At 51.0% G+C, this 17,047-nt stretch overlaps 1 protein-coding gene across 2 annotated transcripts; it reads right to left on the bottom strand.

The window, feature by feature from the left end:
- Positions 1-78: 78 nt before the first annotated feature.
- Positions 79-13,427, bottom strand: KLHL12 (kelch like family member 12). 2 transcript variants are annotated; one of them, XM_059677561.1, is made up of 13 exons: positions 13,293-13,427; positions 12,437-12,605; positions 11,176-11,409; positions 10,572-10,725; positions 9,257-9,474; positions 6,548-6,697; positions 6,206-6,320; positions 4,655-4,761; positions 3,779-3,974; positions 2,978-3,136; positions 2,561-2,659; positions 1,680-1,866; positions 79-1,502 (listed from the first exon to the last, which is right to left on the bottom strand). In XM_059677561.1, the coding sequence occupies exons 3-13, from the start codon at positions 11,368-11,370 to the stop codon at positions 1,376-1,378; spliced, it is 1,707 nt and encodes a 568-aa protein (XP_059533544.1). In that variant the 5' UTR covers positions 11,371-11,409; positions 12,437-12,605; positions 13,293-13,427; the 3' UTR covers positions 79-1,375. The 2 variants fall into 2 exon arrangements, with proteins under 2 accessions (XP_059533544.1, XP_059533545.1); XM_059677562.1 differs by lacking the exon at positions 12,437-12,605 and having other exon boundaries at positions 13,293-13,410.
- Positions 13,428-17,047: the final 3,620 nt, after the last annotated feature.

Below are 17,047 nucleotides of genomic sequence, written 5' to 3'. Positions count from 1 at the left end.
GACCCACAGCTGATCTCTATGTCTGCTCCCCGAAATGTAGGAGGGCAGTGCTGGTTTGCCACAAATTTTCTTAAGGCATTTGAGACAGATTATTTTTAATATTTTCTTAAAAATATACAAAGGAAATGAACTCTTTAGGTCAATGCAATTCAGGGAGAGGAGAAAATGGAATTTCAACGTAAAGGGAAAGGGTTTTCGTTTAGGTCATCACATTCCCACACTCCCAATACCCTAAAGCAAGAATTTCACTCTAGCACAGGAGAGCCTAGAATGGGGGCTCAGAAATGGTGAGCAGGGACTGGATAACACAGGACTTTGGACTGTCCTTTGATTCTTCTGTCCTGGGATGAACATAATTCACTCTAAGGACAGGTTGGGAACCCAACTGTAGGACAAGGACAAAATGTACCGAACAGCAGTAAAACCACCCCTTAGCAGAAGTGTGCGCTTAAAGGACGGGCAATGCCAAGTAGCTGAACTTTCAGGCTGCTGTACCCCCACCCCTTCCCCCAATAAATAGTACGGAAATGTTACAGCACAGGGGGATGAGCCCTGGCGGGAGTGTGACAAATACAAACTCACAGGTACTTCTCTGTCCCCCACTGACTCCATTCCGCCCGCCCACCCGACACCTGTTCACGGTTCTTGTCTCGCACAGGCACCAGGGCCAGGCAAACCACACTGCCGTCCAGAAAGACCAGGGACATCCAATATCCACCCCGTCTTCCAGGCCTCACGTCTGTGGCGGTCTAGGCTCACTCACGCCAGCGAGTTCAGGTCACTTCACTCAGCCCAGTTCGGATGCAGCAGCTCTGCCCCCGGGAGTGTCACACAGGTGTCTCCCAAGCCCCACAGCTGTGACAGGGCGCTTCCCTGGGTTCCCCTCCAGGACAGAGCTGTGCTGCAGCTACCTGCAGACCAGGAAAGATACTTATTCCTGGAAAACAGGACTTGCACTTTATCAGGCTGACTTGGGTTGGAATCCTTCCAATCCAGACGTTGGCTGGACACTGCCCACCTCTAGTAGGCCACCCTCACCTTCGTTCTCTGCAACACACGGGCGCAACGTATGCATGTCCTCCCAAGCACGTGGTGAGTCAGACACGACCAGAGAGTGCTGCCCAGACAGGAGGTGGCCTGGCCTCGCACATCCACTCAGTGCATTCTTTCCCCGTGAGTGTCCGTTCACCACTCGACTCAGGGGCAAGTCCTAGCGCGAGGGGGAGTGTGTGCAAATAAAGACCATCATCATGGCACCGGTGCTTGTAATCGCCCTGAGCACACAGCGAGCAGCAGACATTCTGGGCACGATCCTTGATTCTCCTGCTATCTGGCCCCTGGACTGGTCACTAGCTCTGGATGGAGCTCCAACAGGTCACTTCTCTCGGAGAACACACACGCCAGCATCACAGCGCTGGGTTCCCATGGAGGTCACCACTTCCCAGCTGTCGATGATAGGGTCATAGCACTCGATGCTGCTCAGCAGGGAGTTCCCGTCATATCTGAGTGGGGAAGAAGCAAAAGAGGGAAATGAGCTTTTTGTTCCTCTCCACCCACATCCCACACTGAGGTCGCCATGGAGACATCTCCCCTGGCCTACACCCTGTCTCCACCCAACAGTGCGGATCGGATCATGTTGTCCTGATGCTGACGGCCCCAGCCTGGTTTTAAATCCTCACCCTGCAATTGCGTAAAGTCGACCCCGAAGCACGGTGGCCCCCACATAGCACCGAGGGGTGGTCATGCAAGTGACAGCCGTCCAGGAATCGGTGCGGATGTTGTACGCTTCAACGGAGGAAAGGTGGGCTGTGCCATCAAATCCCCCCACCACATAAATATGGTCATTCAGCAGGGCTACTCCTGCACCTGGAAAGAAGGAGAGCAGGTTACTACTACTGAACCGAGGCTAGATTCTAGAAAGAAAACATGGTCGCTGACGGCCAGCTGAGTCCTCAGGTAGCTCAGGGATGGGCACAGAGCCAGACAGGCCTGAAATAATCAGCCAGCACAGGTTATCCCATCTGTAAACCCACTGGTGGGAGTTGAAATGAGAAGAAAAGCACACAAAATGGTTCTCACCTTCACTTTCATTAATTCAAAACCCGACTCTCCGTTAACAGAAAAGAAAGAAATGGACAAAGAAGGCAATGAAAGAGAAGGAAGGAAAGGAGCTGTGCCTGGTTCTGGAGCAGTTTGTACAGAGAGAGTGAACCACAACAGCACAGCGTTCTCCTGCCTCAGAGCCCAGCACTCGCCCACATAACACGCTAAACACACACGACTGTACCAGACGTGACAATGCTGGGATTTAAAAAATGAGTAAAACAAGAGGCTTCTGTCCTCAAGTGTATACTCCATCTGAAAAGCTGTCTTCATTCTCAGGACACGGAGATCAGAGGCGAGGAGGAAGGTGAAATCTGACGCATGCTTCACTGAAGCCGAGCCAAGAGGAACCACAACCCCGACTGACGGGCTGTCCTGTGACTGCGCCCCGCCCCCACCCCCGTGCAAGCAGAGACCTGACAGCAGGCTGCCCCTCCCTCAGACCCAACAGTCTTACCAGAGCGCTTGGTGGCCATCGGTGTGACATTAGTCCAGTGTCCTGTATGGGGGTCATATTTCTCAACTGAATTTAAGATATTCAAGCCGTCGTATCCTCCTGAAAGACAAAGTAGAGGCCATTCCAGAAAGAACCACAAATCCCAGCCCCTCTTGTCTGCCTTTCTCTGTGTTCCCACTTGATCCTTAATCTCAGTTCTCCTTCAAGGGTTCCAACAGTCCAAAGAGAGATCTAACAGGATCCCATGATCTGCTCCCACGAAAAAGATAATCCCAGTTAATGGAACTGTATTGGGATAAACCAGGATTTTAGTTGAAGGCCATCTATGACCTTGATTCTGGTAAAAAGAGAACCCTCCCCCGCAAAAGGCTGCCACCCACGACGCCCTCTCCCATCCCTGCCTCCCCGGCTCAACACCTAGACAGTAGATCACGCCGCCGGCCACCACCAGCCCCGCGCCTTCCCGGGCTGTCTGCATATCTCCCAGCATGCTCCACTGGTCAATGTTGGGGTCATAGCGCTCCATGCTGGTGTGACGCCTGCTCCCATCAAAGCCTCCAGAGACGTAGATCATGTCTGCTCAGAATGAACCAACCACAGACTCTTAGAGGATTTTTTTTTAATGTTGTGAATTTAAACATTTTAATCATAAATCACTCTAATTATATCAACAACAGCCTCATTCTTCACTAAGAAATTTATTTATTTTTTAAATTTCAGTTCTTTATTGTTTCAAGTATTACATAGGTCTCCTTTCCCCCCATGGAACTCTCCCGGCCATCCCCACCCCCAGCACATACCCTCCCCCAAGGAGAGATTTCTAATCACTTTGCTCTACCAGTTCCCCACAAGTCCTTCAAGTGCTTGGGAGCAAAACCAAAGTGTTTCTTACAGGATAAGTCAAGGAAGTCTTATCGATAAGGAAGAGAGCACAGGCCACACATGTACAGACAGTGGATGAAGTCCTCGAAGACCAGCCGCAGGTCCCAGAAATCCAGAGCCACGTCCCACTCAGTATGTTGTGACCCTACCCAGCATGCTGTCAGCGCTGAAGCTCCTGGGAGACTGAGCAGCTTTGTAACTGCTATTGCCCAAGCCAACAGGAGCATCTGACCTCACCGGGACCCTCCCTGCCATGTTCCTGCCAGACAGCAGGGAGGTCTGAGCCCCGATCCAGCCCCCACAGCATGGCACCACCACCCTGCACACCCAGCCTACCTCCTAGGGTGGTGGCGCCGGCAAGGCCTCGTCGGACATTCATTGGGGCCACGGAATACCAGACCCCATCCTCATCTGCTGTGTAGTCCAGACATTCCACTGAACTGAGGCGGGAACGGCCATCGTAGCCACCGATGACATAGATCCGGTCATGTAAAGACACGGAGGCCACGTAACGTCTCTTCCGAGTGATGCTCTATGGTCCAGGAGAGAAGGGGACAGAGCACTTCAGTCACGCAGCCTCGGCCCCCCCGGCTCTCCGTCCTGTCTGCCCGCTGAGCACACACTCTCTCACGTGCTGTGATGCTCTAGCATCAAGGCTCCGGCACCCCTGCCTCCCTCCAGGGCTTCCTGTTCTCCAGTGTCTCACTCCTTCTCCTCTATCGGGCTCTGTGCCACAGACTCAGATCCTCCCCTAGAGGGGACGTTTTCCCGCACTGCTCATCAGAGGGCCACACTCAACAACCCTAAAGTCATGAGGATGGACTGAAAGATTTCCAGGTTTTCTCAGAATTATTATTATTTTCACCACTCAAACAGACAGACTGAGAAAGATACAAACTTGAGTTCAATTTCACACAACTTAACACCAAGCTCAGGGTGACAGAGCAGGACCAGTGGAGCATGCTGGGAGTCACAGACAGCTCTGGAGGGTGCTGAAACAGGGTGGCAGCTGACACTGGCATTCTGAGGTCTGACCTAATGTAAATAGTTGATAATTATCTATTGAATACCTACTGTGCGCATGACACTGCTGTAAGGAGGGTTAGCAGTTACTAGGTTTCCCTATTTTTAGAGCCGGGTTATTCATGACCCAGAGCCAGGGACGGAGGACATGTGAGCCCCTTCTCCACGACGGGTCCCACCCTTACTTACTGGCAAAAAGCTCCACTCCTGAGTCTTGGGGTCATACTTCTCTACCACGTCGATGGGAGACTGCTGGCTGCCAAAGCCCCCAACCACCAGCAGCACTTCATTGGCTCCTGAGGAGACAGGGAGGAAGGCAGGTCTCCGCACCGCCCTTGGCTGGGCGAACACGCGCAGGGATGTAAGCAGAAACAGCGCTACCATGAATGTTGTTTTACGTGCCCAGAGAAGTAGTCGAAAAAGAAGAGTCACTGTAAGGTGGCCCAATAGGAAATTACTTCGTCTAGAGCAGCGGTTCTCAACCTGTGGGTCGCGACCCCTTTGGTGGCCGAACGACCCTTTCACAGGGGTCACCTAAGACCATCCTGCATATCAGATATTTACATAACAACTTTACAGTTATAAAGTAGCAACGAAAATAATTTTATGGTTGGGGGTCACCACAACATGAGGAACTGTATTTAAAGGGCCAGAAGGTTGAGAACCACTGTTCTAGAGGCTCTAGCTCTTGAGAGCTCAAATATCTTAAATTTAAATTTCTGGACATTAAAACTGAAAAAGGCAAATTTGAGTCCACCACACCTTTCCAACCACCCAGACGACTCTGGCCGACATATCAACTGAGGTCCCACGTGCACATAGGAGCCAAGAGGAGCTCCCTGCCCTTCTCAGCCTGTACCTCAAAACGGAAGTTTTTTTGGTGATGAAAGACCACTCTCCTAACCTTGTCTCAAAAAAGTCCAGAGTTGTGAAATAGGAACCAAGTGATATATTTAAAAATCTCTTGTCCATGCCCTGGCCGGTGTGGCTCAGGTGGTTGAGTGTCATCCAGTGCACTGAGAGGTCACTGGTTTGATTCCTAGTCAGGGCACATGTCTGGGTTATGGGCTTGATCCCCAGTGGGGGCCATGCAGGAGGCAGCCGATTGATGTTTCTCTCTCATCAATGTTTCTATTTCTCTATCCCTCTCTCTTCCTCTAAAATCATTAAAAACATATTTTAAAAAATCTCTTTTCTATGAACTTTTATTTTTCCAGTTTAGCCAACTATGTTATCAAAACTGCCAAGTAATCATAAGACTAGGCTCTTCAAGGGAATCTTCTCTACAATTTTCCCAAAGATATCTGATAACCTTTCCTACCTTGTTTCTTTCCAAAGCCTGGCGCGAGTGAGGGCTCTACCCCACTGCAGGCCCCGCCTATCCCTGAGCTGTCCCCACCACCTGCTCCCCCTTCCTTCCTCACCCAGAGGGAAGCACACAGGAGGAGGGGACAGGCGGATGGGAACACACCAAGTCCTACATGACATTCTAAATAATTCCCCATTCCGACTCCAAACGTACTGAAACAAAACTTGACAATTTATAAACTGCCACACTTTATCTCACTGAGTCCTCCAGAGAGCTGTGCCAAACAGAAACGGAAGAAAGCTCGGGTGGTAAGGTGATCGTCTGAGAGCACACGATGAAGAAAAGGTTAAAACAGGCCTGACACAGGTCTTTGCATTTCCTACAGAATGCTCTTCTTAGGCCAGGGGCGGTTCCTACAGACGCCAGCTCACCCAGACGAGCCCGGGTCCTGGGCCCCTGCATCTGACCCCGCAGCTCAGGCCTCAGGTGGAACTTCTTTGCCTCATCGACGAGGTCCCTGCACTGGAGACTGCAGCGGATGAAAGGCTGGAACAAGAGCAGAGGGGGCGTGGCCCCCCTAATGTCGTAAGGATAGGTGGCATGTTTATGGTTCAGTTGTCATTAACTTATGCAGAAACCAATTTCCAAAATGTGGTTCCATGAGGCTCTGGCAGCAACTACGCTGTGGCGTCGGAAATGACTGAGGGACCTGAGGGCACAACTCTGAGCGGTCGGACAGGCAGGCTGGGGAGCCTGCGTCTTCCCGGACTCACCTCTGCATCGATGACGTCTGTGATGTACCGGGGGGTCAGCAGGGGCATCCGGACATACTGCAGCAGGCCAGGCAGGGACTCTTCTCGCTCCTTCTTGGCGTGCTTCACCCAGTTGATGACGGCCTCGAAGACGGGCTCTTCGGAATCCACCTATCGGCGCACAATGACAGATCTGTGTTCTGCCAATTGCCTCACAAGCTCAGAAAGTAGCCAGGCCTGCCTTTCCCTTCCTGTTCCCGTGCCTGGCCACCACTATTTAACATCTTCCAGAAAGAGCTGGGTTCTTAGGAAAACATCTTTTCACACACAAGCCCCTAAGACCAGGAAGAAGATGATGGTGAAAGTGGGTGAAATATCTGAGACGGAGAGTGCCCAGTAAGCCCTCAGCCACGGCTGGTGTTTCCTCCAGAATGTCCTCCACTCGCAACCCTCCTCTGGTCATGCTGAAGCTCTCGGGGGCGTGGGGAGGACCTGCTGCCGACTCAAAGCGGCTCCAAGGGAACGCCCCTCCCTCGTGCCGTCGATGCCCTCCGGCTTCTCCACATCACTATGGGCCCGGCACCTGGGCACCTGCTGTAAGAGGCACGGAGCTGCTGAGACAATATACAGGGCGCCCCCAATGTATCCACATTCTGGCTAATTATAAAGGCAGCGTTTATTAAAATGCATTTCATTTCAAAGCTGATCTAACAGCTGTTAGAGTGTGGATACATTTTTGGGGGACACGCTGCACATAGGCACCACCTGGGGAACCTGAGTCTAGACTTAGCTATGACCGACAGGATAAGGTAAGAACCATAAACAGCCGGCACTATTCCCCTGGAAGAGTACCAGGTGTGACAGCACCCAAAGACGACACTGAGTAGGGTCCTGGGTCCCTCCCACCAGCCCCCTGTCCTGACAGACGCCTTCCAGGGAGAGACAGGACCCACACAGGAAACCACTCTGTGAACTTTTCCCAAGAACCGAAAACACAGAAAATGTGGCAGAACGTCCACTCCTCCGAGGGCTTCCCGAACACCTACTGAGTGCCAGGCACTGTGCCAGAGGCGGTCACTCAGTGGTCAACAGGTCAGACATGAACCGGGCCCTGGAGTGGGGAGATCACGGTAAAATCAGAAAGTGCGGACTCCTGTTTGGTCCTTACACACGGCACCGGGAGAGCACGGGCACGAGACAGAAATGCACGCGATTTCCTCGTTCCCACCGACGGGCCAGGGAAGGCCTCCCTGCAGAAGCAAGGGATTGAAATCTGATGGGCGAGCGGCAGTTGGCCAGGGAGAGAGGCCTCTGGGCAGACAGAGCACCAGCAGAAACCTGGAGCCGCACTGTCCCCCCGGAGCCAGCCCATGCGGCAACTGCACTGACTTTCATCAAAATTAAGTGGAACTGGAACTCGGCTGCTCGGCCACACTCGCCAGCCTGCGGTGCTCCAGTGGCTACTGAGCCGGACAGCGCGGACACAGGTCCTCTCCGTGTGCTCAGCATGTCCAGCCCACGGCGCGTCCCAGAGCGCAGCAGCACTGACCACTTGGGGGCTGAGGAGGAGGGTGCCGTGGAACCAACGGGTGGGGACAGACCACAGCCACGGAGACTGCCTTCACTCTGAGAGCGACTGGGAGCCACGAAAAGCCTCAAGCCGGCCTGTGACCTGATCACACCGAGGTCTGTCAGGGTCACCGACGACCTTGGGTAGAACAGAGTAAAGGCCGAGCACTGGGAGCCCTTGAAATCGAGGAGCCACTAATGTCTAGGAATCCACTCATTTAAAATTCATGTTTTACTATATCCAAGGAGAGCAAGGGGGGACGCGGGGAGGAGGAGCTCTGAGCTTCCTATAGAGCAGAACGTCCCCTAACTGCGGGGACAAAGCCCACAGGTGGACGTCACCCCCCACGTGCTCTGCTAGGTATTTCCCAGACGCTCCTGACTAGATCGCGGAACTGGACGGCGGGAGAGGAAGGCCTTAGGCCTCCTGATACGAGCAGCTCTGTGCTAGACGTCTCACGATCCCGAGACGCACGTGCACTGAGAACTGCGCGGGAGTGGGACTGAAGTTCCCTTGCCGGGCTCAGCACTGAACGCTGCCTCACACCCGTGTCCCAGGCCCCTCCCTCACGTCCTCGTCCCCATGCGGTACTCGGAACCTGGCTCCTGCTCACCGTCTCCAACCTCTGTCCTCCCTTTCTGATCTAATTTAAACCTAGGCTCACTCTTCTTTCTCCCATGCAAGGCCCTCATTTGAGTAGGCTCATTACTCTCATTACACGCTATGACAATCAGTTTTGGTGTTGTCTCTATCACTGCACTGTGAATTCTCTGAAAACAAGAACTGCCTCTTTCTCCTGGGTCCATAGAACCTGGCACGTTGACTGCTATGTCACAGATATTCGCAATAGATGTTTGTAAGATGAGCGAATGGGTAACAGAGAAATTCACTTTCCTTCCAATTTCTGCTTCATCCCCTCTGTACAGCAGTGATTCTTAAACACTGGGATCACACATTTCATTCAGGACGGTGGTGAACTATCTCCATAAACACGCCAATAACCTGGCATGTGACCTCGGGGGCATTTAATGAAACCCGTGGAGGCAATGTGGACAGTGGAGTAAGAAGTCCTGCTACAGAATACAGAAACATGGAACTCCACCTTGCTTTTTGTAATGGCCCAATCTTAAAGAAGCCACCGTAAGAAGCCAAATCTGTACCTGGATTTCATCACACTTGATTAGCTTTTCCACCTCTCCTTGACTCAGGAGGATGAATTCTTCGTGCTGTACCACTTCAGGGAAGTGCTTCTGGCTAAAAACCTCAGCGGCTTGCATCAGGTCAACACAACTGTGAGTTTCAGCAAAATCCCTGATGCCCAGGCAATTAGAAGGGTCCAACTGACTTTCTAAGAACTCACAGCAGGCTTGCTTCACACCTAGGACAAACAGAGACATTGAATGCTTCAGGACACGTGGCCAGCTGTGCTCTGGTCTCTGTTCTCAATCGCAACATCTTCTCTACACAGAGTTAGAGAACCCTGGCTCAGCACTAAGGACCAGATTAGAAATTTCTTGCTTAAGGAATGCAAACCTATTTCTGTGTTATGCATAGGTGACCTCCAATAAGGCCTTTATGATGGTCTCTGCTTCAACTTTAAAACAAGTATAGCAAGACCAACTGCTTCTGCGGACACTGGCACAATTAAGCAAAACTGCCCATAAAACTCTTGAAAATCAAGCTATAAACCAATTCTAATTCAGCATGATGTACCTAATTTCTACTCTATGTGAAAATTTACCTCGTAAGTTACATAAATGTGAAACCATTACGCTGTACACCCCGAACTAATATAATATTGAACGTCACCTGTAGTTGAAAAGCTGAGTTTTTTTTTTAATTTACTAGAAGACTCCAGGGAAGAAACAATAGGAAACTAATATTTGGCTCATACGTATCTAACTGAGAAGTTCAGAGCGTAAACCTAACGGTATGGCTGTGCAGTAATGCAGAACCCTCCACTGTTTCAACCATGAAAACGGAAAACAGCAGAAACAGCACCGGAGTGAAGGAGCGGACGGGGCCCTGGAAGGGTCAGCACCGCTACCTCCGTGAAGACGTTCACTTCATGTTTGTGTGTCAATTACAATGTTCAATACACACTTTACACGGTGCAGAAAAGTCAAGGTACAAAGGGTTCCCATGAACAGGCCCCCTGCCTCCCTACCCGCCTGGCCATCTCAACCCTCTACGTGAGTGACAACAGCAACGGTTTCTTGTGTCCTTGCAGGCTATTGTGTACACGCACGCAAGGAAGCGCATCTGTCCTCTCCTCCTCCATTTTTCTGAAAACAGAACAGGGTAAATGATCTCCTCTAAGGAGCCCGACACTCACATTGGGAGAGGCCCTTTCTATTGCGACGGAAACCCGATCACTGCGCATGGGCAGTACAAGTGAGCGCCCAGGTCTGTCTCCACAGCCTTCACTTTAAACATTCGGGGCCATCTTGGCACACACAATAGTAGCACCTGTACCTTTCAGCTGCAGCAGACAGGCTGCAGGGAGCAGCTCCTGCACGTTCTCCACCGTCACATGCACGGTTTCTGTGTACACAAAGTCCAACAGGATTTCCATGGTGGAGGCAGTTAAACCTTGGATATCGACGTAAGGTTTCCCTTTCTCTGAAAGCTGAAAATTCAAAGGGTATGAAATACTCGTGGTTACAATTCTCCATGATAAAGGCAGCATCTCATATACAACAGCCTGAGGGATGTTAATAATATGAACCGAATACACATCTTTTTAAAGTTACAGTCTATTTTGTTGGATTTGTATAAAGCATGTATTTGCAGCTGTTCCAACGGGAAGGAACGGAATGTAACCCGAGAGCACAGAGTGAGGCGACACCTTCCTGGAATATCAATTTTACTGAGTTGTTTGATACTTGGCAAGATACTGGATTAACTTGATTTTGGGATCACCGAATCGCTGACGGCATATTTTGCCTAGAATACATCCTCGAAGTTATGAGTAATAGTTATTCTTAAAAATAAAGACGAAAACTCTTGAGAATCAAGCGATAAAACCAATGACTTCCTGCCAACGTTCTACTTTCATACTGAAAGACAGGCCTCTCACCTCACTGGTGAACATGGCACAGAAGTAGTCGCTACAGGCAGCCAGCACGATGCGATGGGCCGGGAAGTCCTTCTGCTCCACCCTCAGCGTCACGTCGCACAGGGTGTTGCTCTTCCTGAGGGAGTTCATGGAATTGAGGATGGACTTAGCATGTGTGTTTGTCATGATGTCTTTGGGGGCCATAATGCCTCCCATCAAGCAAAGTGGAGAAACCACGAAAGGGGTCCTTGGATTCTGGAAGTACAAGAGGGAAAAACAATGAGCGTATCTGAAGGGCTGGGGAAACGGAACATTTTCCACGCGGCTTTACAAATGAAGGCGGCTTCCTCAGAACCAAACACGGAGTAGGGAGCACTCCACTTCCTGGCATCACCCCGCAGTCCGGCCGCTAATCATCCGGAGTAAGAATGCTCTCCCTTCTCTGGACTCCAATAGCACAGAGTTCCACTTGGCACTCATCATCATCACTAACTGCACTGTAAACAGAAACTGTACGGGCCCTGCAGAGCTTCACAAGGCTCTCGTCTGAAATGATCAAATGGTGGAAAAATAAAATTGCTTAAAGGCCTCTATCACTACTATTGAACATCCATAAGCAGATTAAATGGGTAAATATCTAGAGGATGGAAAGCCACTGTGTATATATACATATATTTTTTTTAAAATATATTTTTATTGAGTTCAGACAGGAATGGAGAGGGAGAGACAGAAACATCAATGATTAGAGAGAATCACTGATCGGCTGACTCCTGCACGCCCCCTCCTGGGGATCAAGCCTGCAACCCAGGCATGTGCCCTGACCAGGAATCGAACCCAGGAGACCTTTCAGTCCCCAGGCCGATGCTCTATCCACTGAGCAACACCGGCTAGGGCAATGTATATATATATTTTTCTGTCACAGCAGGTGTACAATAAATATGTAGTAAATGAATGCAAAAAAATGAAGAATTGGGTATTCAACTTAGAGCAGTAAAAGCCAGAGCCAGCAAAAATTAAATTTTTTCCAAAGAAGTATGTAGAGAATTATGTATGAAGATTTCCAAATAAACCTGGACCCAATGAGGACCCAGTATCTACACTGGACTAGGGCAGCCATGCAAGCTTGTCTATGGACTTTCACTTGGCTAAGCTATGAACAGTCTTTCAGGGAAGGGTCTTCCTCCTCTCCATCATCCGTGGATGTCCATCCACACCAGCAAACCAGCATTGGTAGAAATTCTTCTGTACTGAGACCAAGAGCCTTACGAGGACAGAAACTTACCCAAACTCACTACTCGTTTTCTGCCACAGTCAGTCACTTGCAAAGCTCACCGGGCGCATCAGTTAAACGAACTCGGCAACAGATTCCACATTGCAAAGAAGGCGGTGTCAGAAGCACTCTCTCGATTACTGACAGGCTGTAGTCACACTGCATTTTCCTTGAACGACAGCTTGTGGGGAATGAAACGGGGTGGTTACTAAGAGGCTCTCTCTTATTTGGGTTCCAACGCTTTCATAGACGATTCAAGAAACAAAACAAAACAAAAAAAACAAGCCACGAGCCCACAGCTCACAGCCATGATTCTGAAGAGCAAACAGGCCCGTGAACTCCCACCAGGGCGGTCCAGAGCCAGCCGGTGCCGTGCAGCTCCCCTGACCACCCCCCGCAGCCCTGCGGACCCAGGTGACGGTGAGTCACAAGCGGGTGATGGTCCAGCTCCGGGCGCAGCTCTGCGGACCGGGAGGTCTGAACGAAGCCCGTTTGCAGGGGCTCCCACCGGGCTCGGCCTGGACTGGGCGGCACCACCTCAGGGTCAAGCCGGGCCGCCCTGGTGCAGCGTGGGGATCGGCCTCGGCGCGCGAAGCCAGCACCCCCTCCCCCAAGAGCTTCCGAGACACCGGAATGGGGGTCCCCCGCCGGAGGTTCGGGAGGGTCGTCAGACCCGGAACCGCCACGGTCCAGGCGGGGGAAGAGCGGGAAGCCCCCGACGACAGCCGGCGCCGCGGGTGGAGGCCCCCTACGAGGGGCGGGGAGCCCCCGCCACCGTCCCCGCGGAGAGACGACCTGGGGGCCAGGCCCGCCGGGCGGAGGGAGGGAGGGAGGCACGGAGACACCGAGCGCCCTGCCGTCAGCTCACCTGCGCCCGCCGGCGGGATCGAGAGGGGGGCGCGCGGCCAGCAGGCGGCTCAGGAGAAGCCCAGGAGCCGCCGCCGCCGCCGCCCCGACCCGGAGGCTCGGGAGCCGTCACTGAGCTTGTCTCGCTCAGTCCGCCCCGCGGCCGCGCAACGTGATGACGTCGCAGCGCAAAGACCGCCTTCCCCGCGTCACGTGATCACCAGGGCCAGCCGGCCGCGCGACGTGATGACGCTGAGCGTGAGAGCCGCCCCGGGCTGCATCACGTGACCCCTGGACACGGCTGCGGACCTGTTGCGGGCGGAGCGGGACGGGGTGGGAGGGGAGGTCGGCAGCGAGTCCCACGGCGGTGCGCGCGGCCCCGCGGACGGAGGGCGCCGGGATCCCTGAGCCCCGGAGCTGATGGCGGGCATGTCTTCCCCGTGGGACCCTCGGGAGCCCGCTCCCGTCGGGAACAATCCACGGAGGCGCCCGGTTCGCCCAGGCCATTGCCCGCCGCCACCCGAGGTCACTGCGCGTCGGAAGTCTCGCCCTACCGCCCGGGCTGAGCGGTCCGACCGTCTGGGGTTTGCTTCCGAGTGGCTGGGTGCACGTGTCCGACCTGGTGGGTCTGCAGCGGGCCCGGGACTCCTTAGAGATACACCGCAGCCGAGTGGGTCGCCACTGGGTTTTACACGCGTTTCCACCTCTCACATCCCCTCTCTGCTCTGAAGTCATCCCTGACCTGGAGGGTCGGAGAGCAGGGGGGGGTGCGGGTGCTGTTGGAACCGCCACGCCAGGTGGGAGAGGGGCCGGAAGCCCCCGACGACACATTTTGGAAAACGTCACCAAAATTATGCATGCAGACCAGCTTTAACGGGTTTGTCCTTCGCCCGTGCTCCTGCACACGGACAACGATGTGTGTGCAGCACCGGGTCAGTCAAGTGCGTATCTCCGTGCAATACCATGAGGTTGTGAACGCAGCGTATAGTTTGCTACCATTTGTGTAAAAAGGTTGGGAGAATATATTCCTATCTACTTGGATATGCATAAAGTGCACTTGGAAAGATACTGAATAAAGTGGTCATTTTAGTTTCTTTGGAGGGAGGAACTGGTTGCTTGGGAGATGGGACAGGAGGGAGATTCCCCCCTCCGTGACTTTGTGTGCGTTTTGAACTTTTCAGTGCGTTAAAAATATGTACAGTTTTAAAAGTAAAAATAACCCTGTTTTCTGAGTGTGAATGCTAAATAAAACATTTTTCCAATGTGAGAAGGAACTTAATAAAAGATCTTACTCACTGAATAGAATCAAAGCAGGGCCCCAGCTGCTGCTCTGAAATTCATCCCTGAATCTGCGTCCAGGCCAGGTCATGCGTCCTCAGGGTTAGTTCCTAGCCCACTGGGGACAGAAACACGAAAGCGGGCCTTTTCTGGGGAAGATGGGCCTCTTCTGTCAGCAGACTTTGGATCAAGGACTTGTTCTGAAGGGTTTTGCTGCACCTTTCTTGGAATGCAAGGTAGTCCAGGCGCTTCCAACCTTCTCCCCTCAGTCCTTCGAGGGAGCCAGACTTGCAGGGAAGTCTAAAGGCTCTCCCAGCCTCCTCTGGTCTCCTAATAAAATCCTTGCATGTTTAATTTTGGCAAATGTTTCCCCAGTGGACTAACAGCGCATCCAACAATTTCTTTGGATATTACGCCTTTGCCATGATTTAAAACTGAAAACGAATGCTCTATGGATAGAGATATTAGTCTTCTTACTGATAGGAAAAGACTGGAGTCATATTCTTAGCTTTTATTCTTGGCCTTTCATCACAGCTCATCATTTCCTCATTCTCCTACGGTGCCTAGCACTCTATCTCACCAATGACTAGGGACCTCTGTACTTCCTCATGTTGGAAGTGGATGGGTTGGATCAGATAGACCAAGTGGTTGCAAACTCAGACGCCTCTAGAGCAGTGGTTCTCAACCTTCCTCATGCAGCGACCCTTTCATACAGCTCCTCATGTTGTGGTGACCCCCGACCATAAAATTATTTTCGTGGCTACTTCATAACTGTAATGTTGCTACTGTTATGAATCGTCATGTAAATATCTGATATGCAGGATGTATTTTCATTGTTACAAATTAAACATAAAGAAAGCATAGTGATGAATCACAAAAACAATATGTAATTATGTTTTCCGATGGTCTTAGGCGACCCCTGTGAAAGGGCCGTTCGAACCGACAGGTTGAGAACCGCTGCTCTAGAGCTAGGCAGGGACGATGGTGACCTGGTGAGCACACCCTGCACCTAGTACACAGTCTGCACTGACTTCCCACTGCAGGCCGAAGCATGTTTGTGAACCACTGTGGCCTCTGCTATCAGCTCAAGGCTTTTTCAGAACTTAAAAGTTTTTATTAAATAGATATACTTAATACATATATACAAGAAAAATAATCATTGTTTAAGGAACATCCAGGTACTTACCACCTAGTTAAAAAGAATATAAGCTACAGTAATGAAATGTCCTGTCCTCCCTCCCTCCTGTTCAGAGGTAATCATTTTTTTCTGAATTAAAATCTTTTTAAAATTCTTGCGATATTTGTGTCCCTAAATTATCATTAGTTTTGCAAAATTCTGAGCTTTACTGAAATGCAATCAGACATGTTCTGTAAGTTGCTTCCCTCCCTCCCTCCTGTGTTGTCACTTGTTACTGTAATTAATTTTCATAGTCTTTCGTTATATGAATAAGCCACAATTTATTATTCCAGTAAACAGTTTTGGATATTTGGCTTAATTTTAGTGCATTGCTAATACATCCGCAGCAATGTGTCCTTTTAAAAAAATATTTTTATTGATTTTTAGAAAGAGGGCGGGGGAAGAGAAAGATTGATGTGAGATGTGAAGCTGAACTTCAATGGGCTGCTTCCTGCACGGTCCCCACCAGGGATGGAGCCCGCAACCCAGGCATGTGCCCTGACTGGGAATGGAAGCAGCAAGCTTTCGGTGCACTAGATGATGCCCACCGAGCCACACCAGCCGAAGCTGTAATGAATCTGATACCTCTCAGGAGCAGTGGTTTTCCAACTGTGGGATATGCCCTGACTGGGGACCAAACCTGCAACCTTGGCATATCAGGACGGTGCTCCAACAAAGCTACCTGGCCAGTGCCAGAACCAACATTTTTGAAATGAATTAATTTAGGATGAATTTTAGATACATCTCATATTGTAAGGTGGGTTTCACGCAGTGTTTGCATGTTGCAACACATATCCATATCCTCTACCCCTCGACAAAACCGGTCCTACCAACGTAGTTCCTGGTCTGCTCACATCCACACAAACGCAATATTAGGGTTTTTGATGTGCGCCAATCTGGTGGTAGTGAAATGGCTATCGCTTTGGTTTTAATTTACATTTCCCTGATTACCACGAGGTTGAGAGTTTCCTCTTTGTCAGCCTAGTTGGATTATTTTTTAAAAGGTAACTTATCCTCCCAATTGTATAAATTGAGCAAATGCGTCTTTGTAACCCGAGAAAACTGCCTTCTAACTGCTGACCTTCGCTCGGAAATGACTGCTGCAGGCCACACACTCACACACACACAACTCATCTCAGGTCGAGTACGATTCCAAAGGCAGAGAGTGACCTCTGATGAGACAACCTTAAGAGAACTGAACCCTAGAGTAATGTACAGTAGACCTTTGACAGTCACAGGGATATACCCCAATACCTTTGAGAACCATTGAATCATTAAATACTACTTCAGACTAATTTCTCTAGTAAAAGTCTGTGCAATAA

This window comes from Myotis daubentonii, chromosome 20, assembly GCF_963259705.1.
Source record: "Myotis daubentonii chromosome 20, mMyoDau2.1, whole genome shotgun sequence".
Taxonomy (NCBI): domain Eukaryota; kingdom Metazoa; phylum Chordata; class Mammalia; order Chiroptera; family Vespertilionidae; genus Myotis; species Myotis daubentonii.
The sequence above is the reverse complement of the archived record's forward strand: the minus strand, read 5'-3'. Positions and strand labels throughout refer to the sequence as shown.

Coding starts and splice junctions, on each gene's coding strand:
- KLHL12 (XM_059677561.1), bottom strand. CDS start 11,370: ATGGGAGGCATTATGGCCCCCAAAGACATCATGACAAACACACATGCT. Junction 6,321..6,547: donor CAGACGTCATCGATGCAGAG/GTGAGTCCGGGA, acceptor CTCTTGTTCCAG/CCTTTCATCCGCTGCAGTCT. Junction 1,867..2,560: donor GATGGCCACCAAGCGCTCTG/GTAAGACTGTTG, acceptor CCTTCTTTCCAG/GTGCAGGAGTAGCCCTGCTG.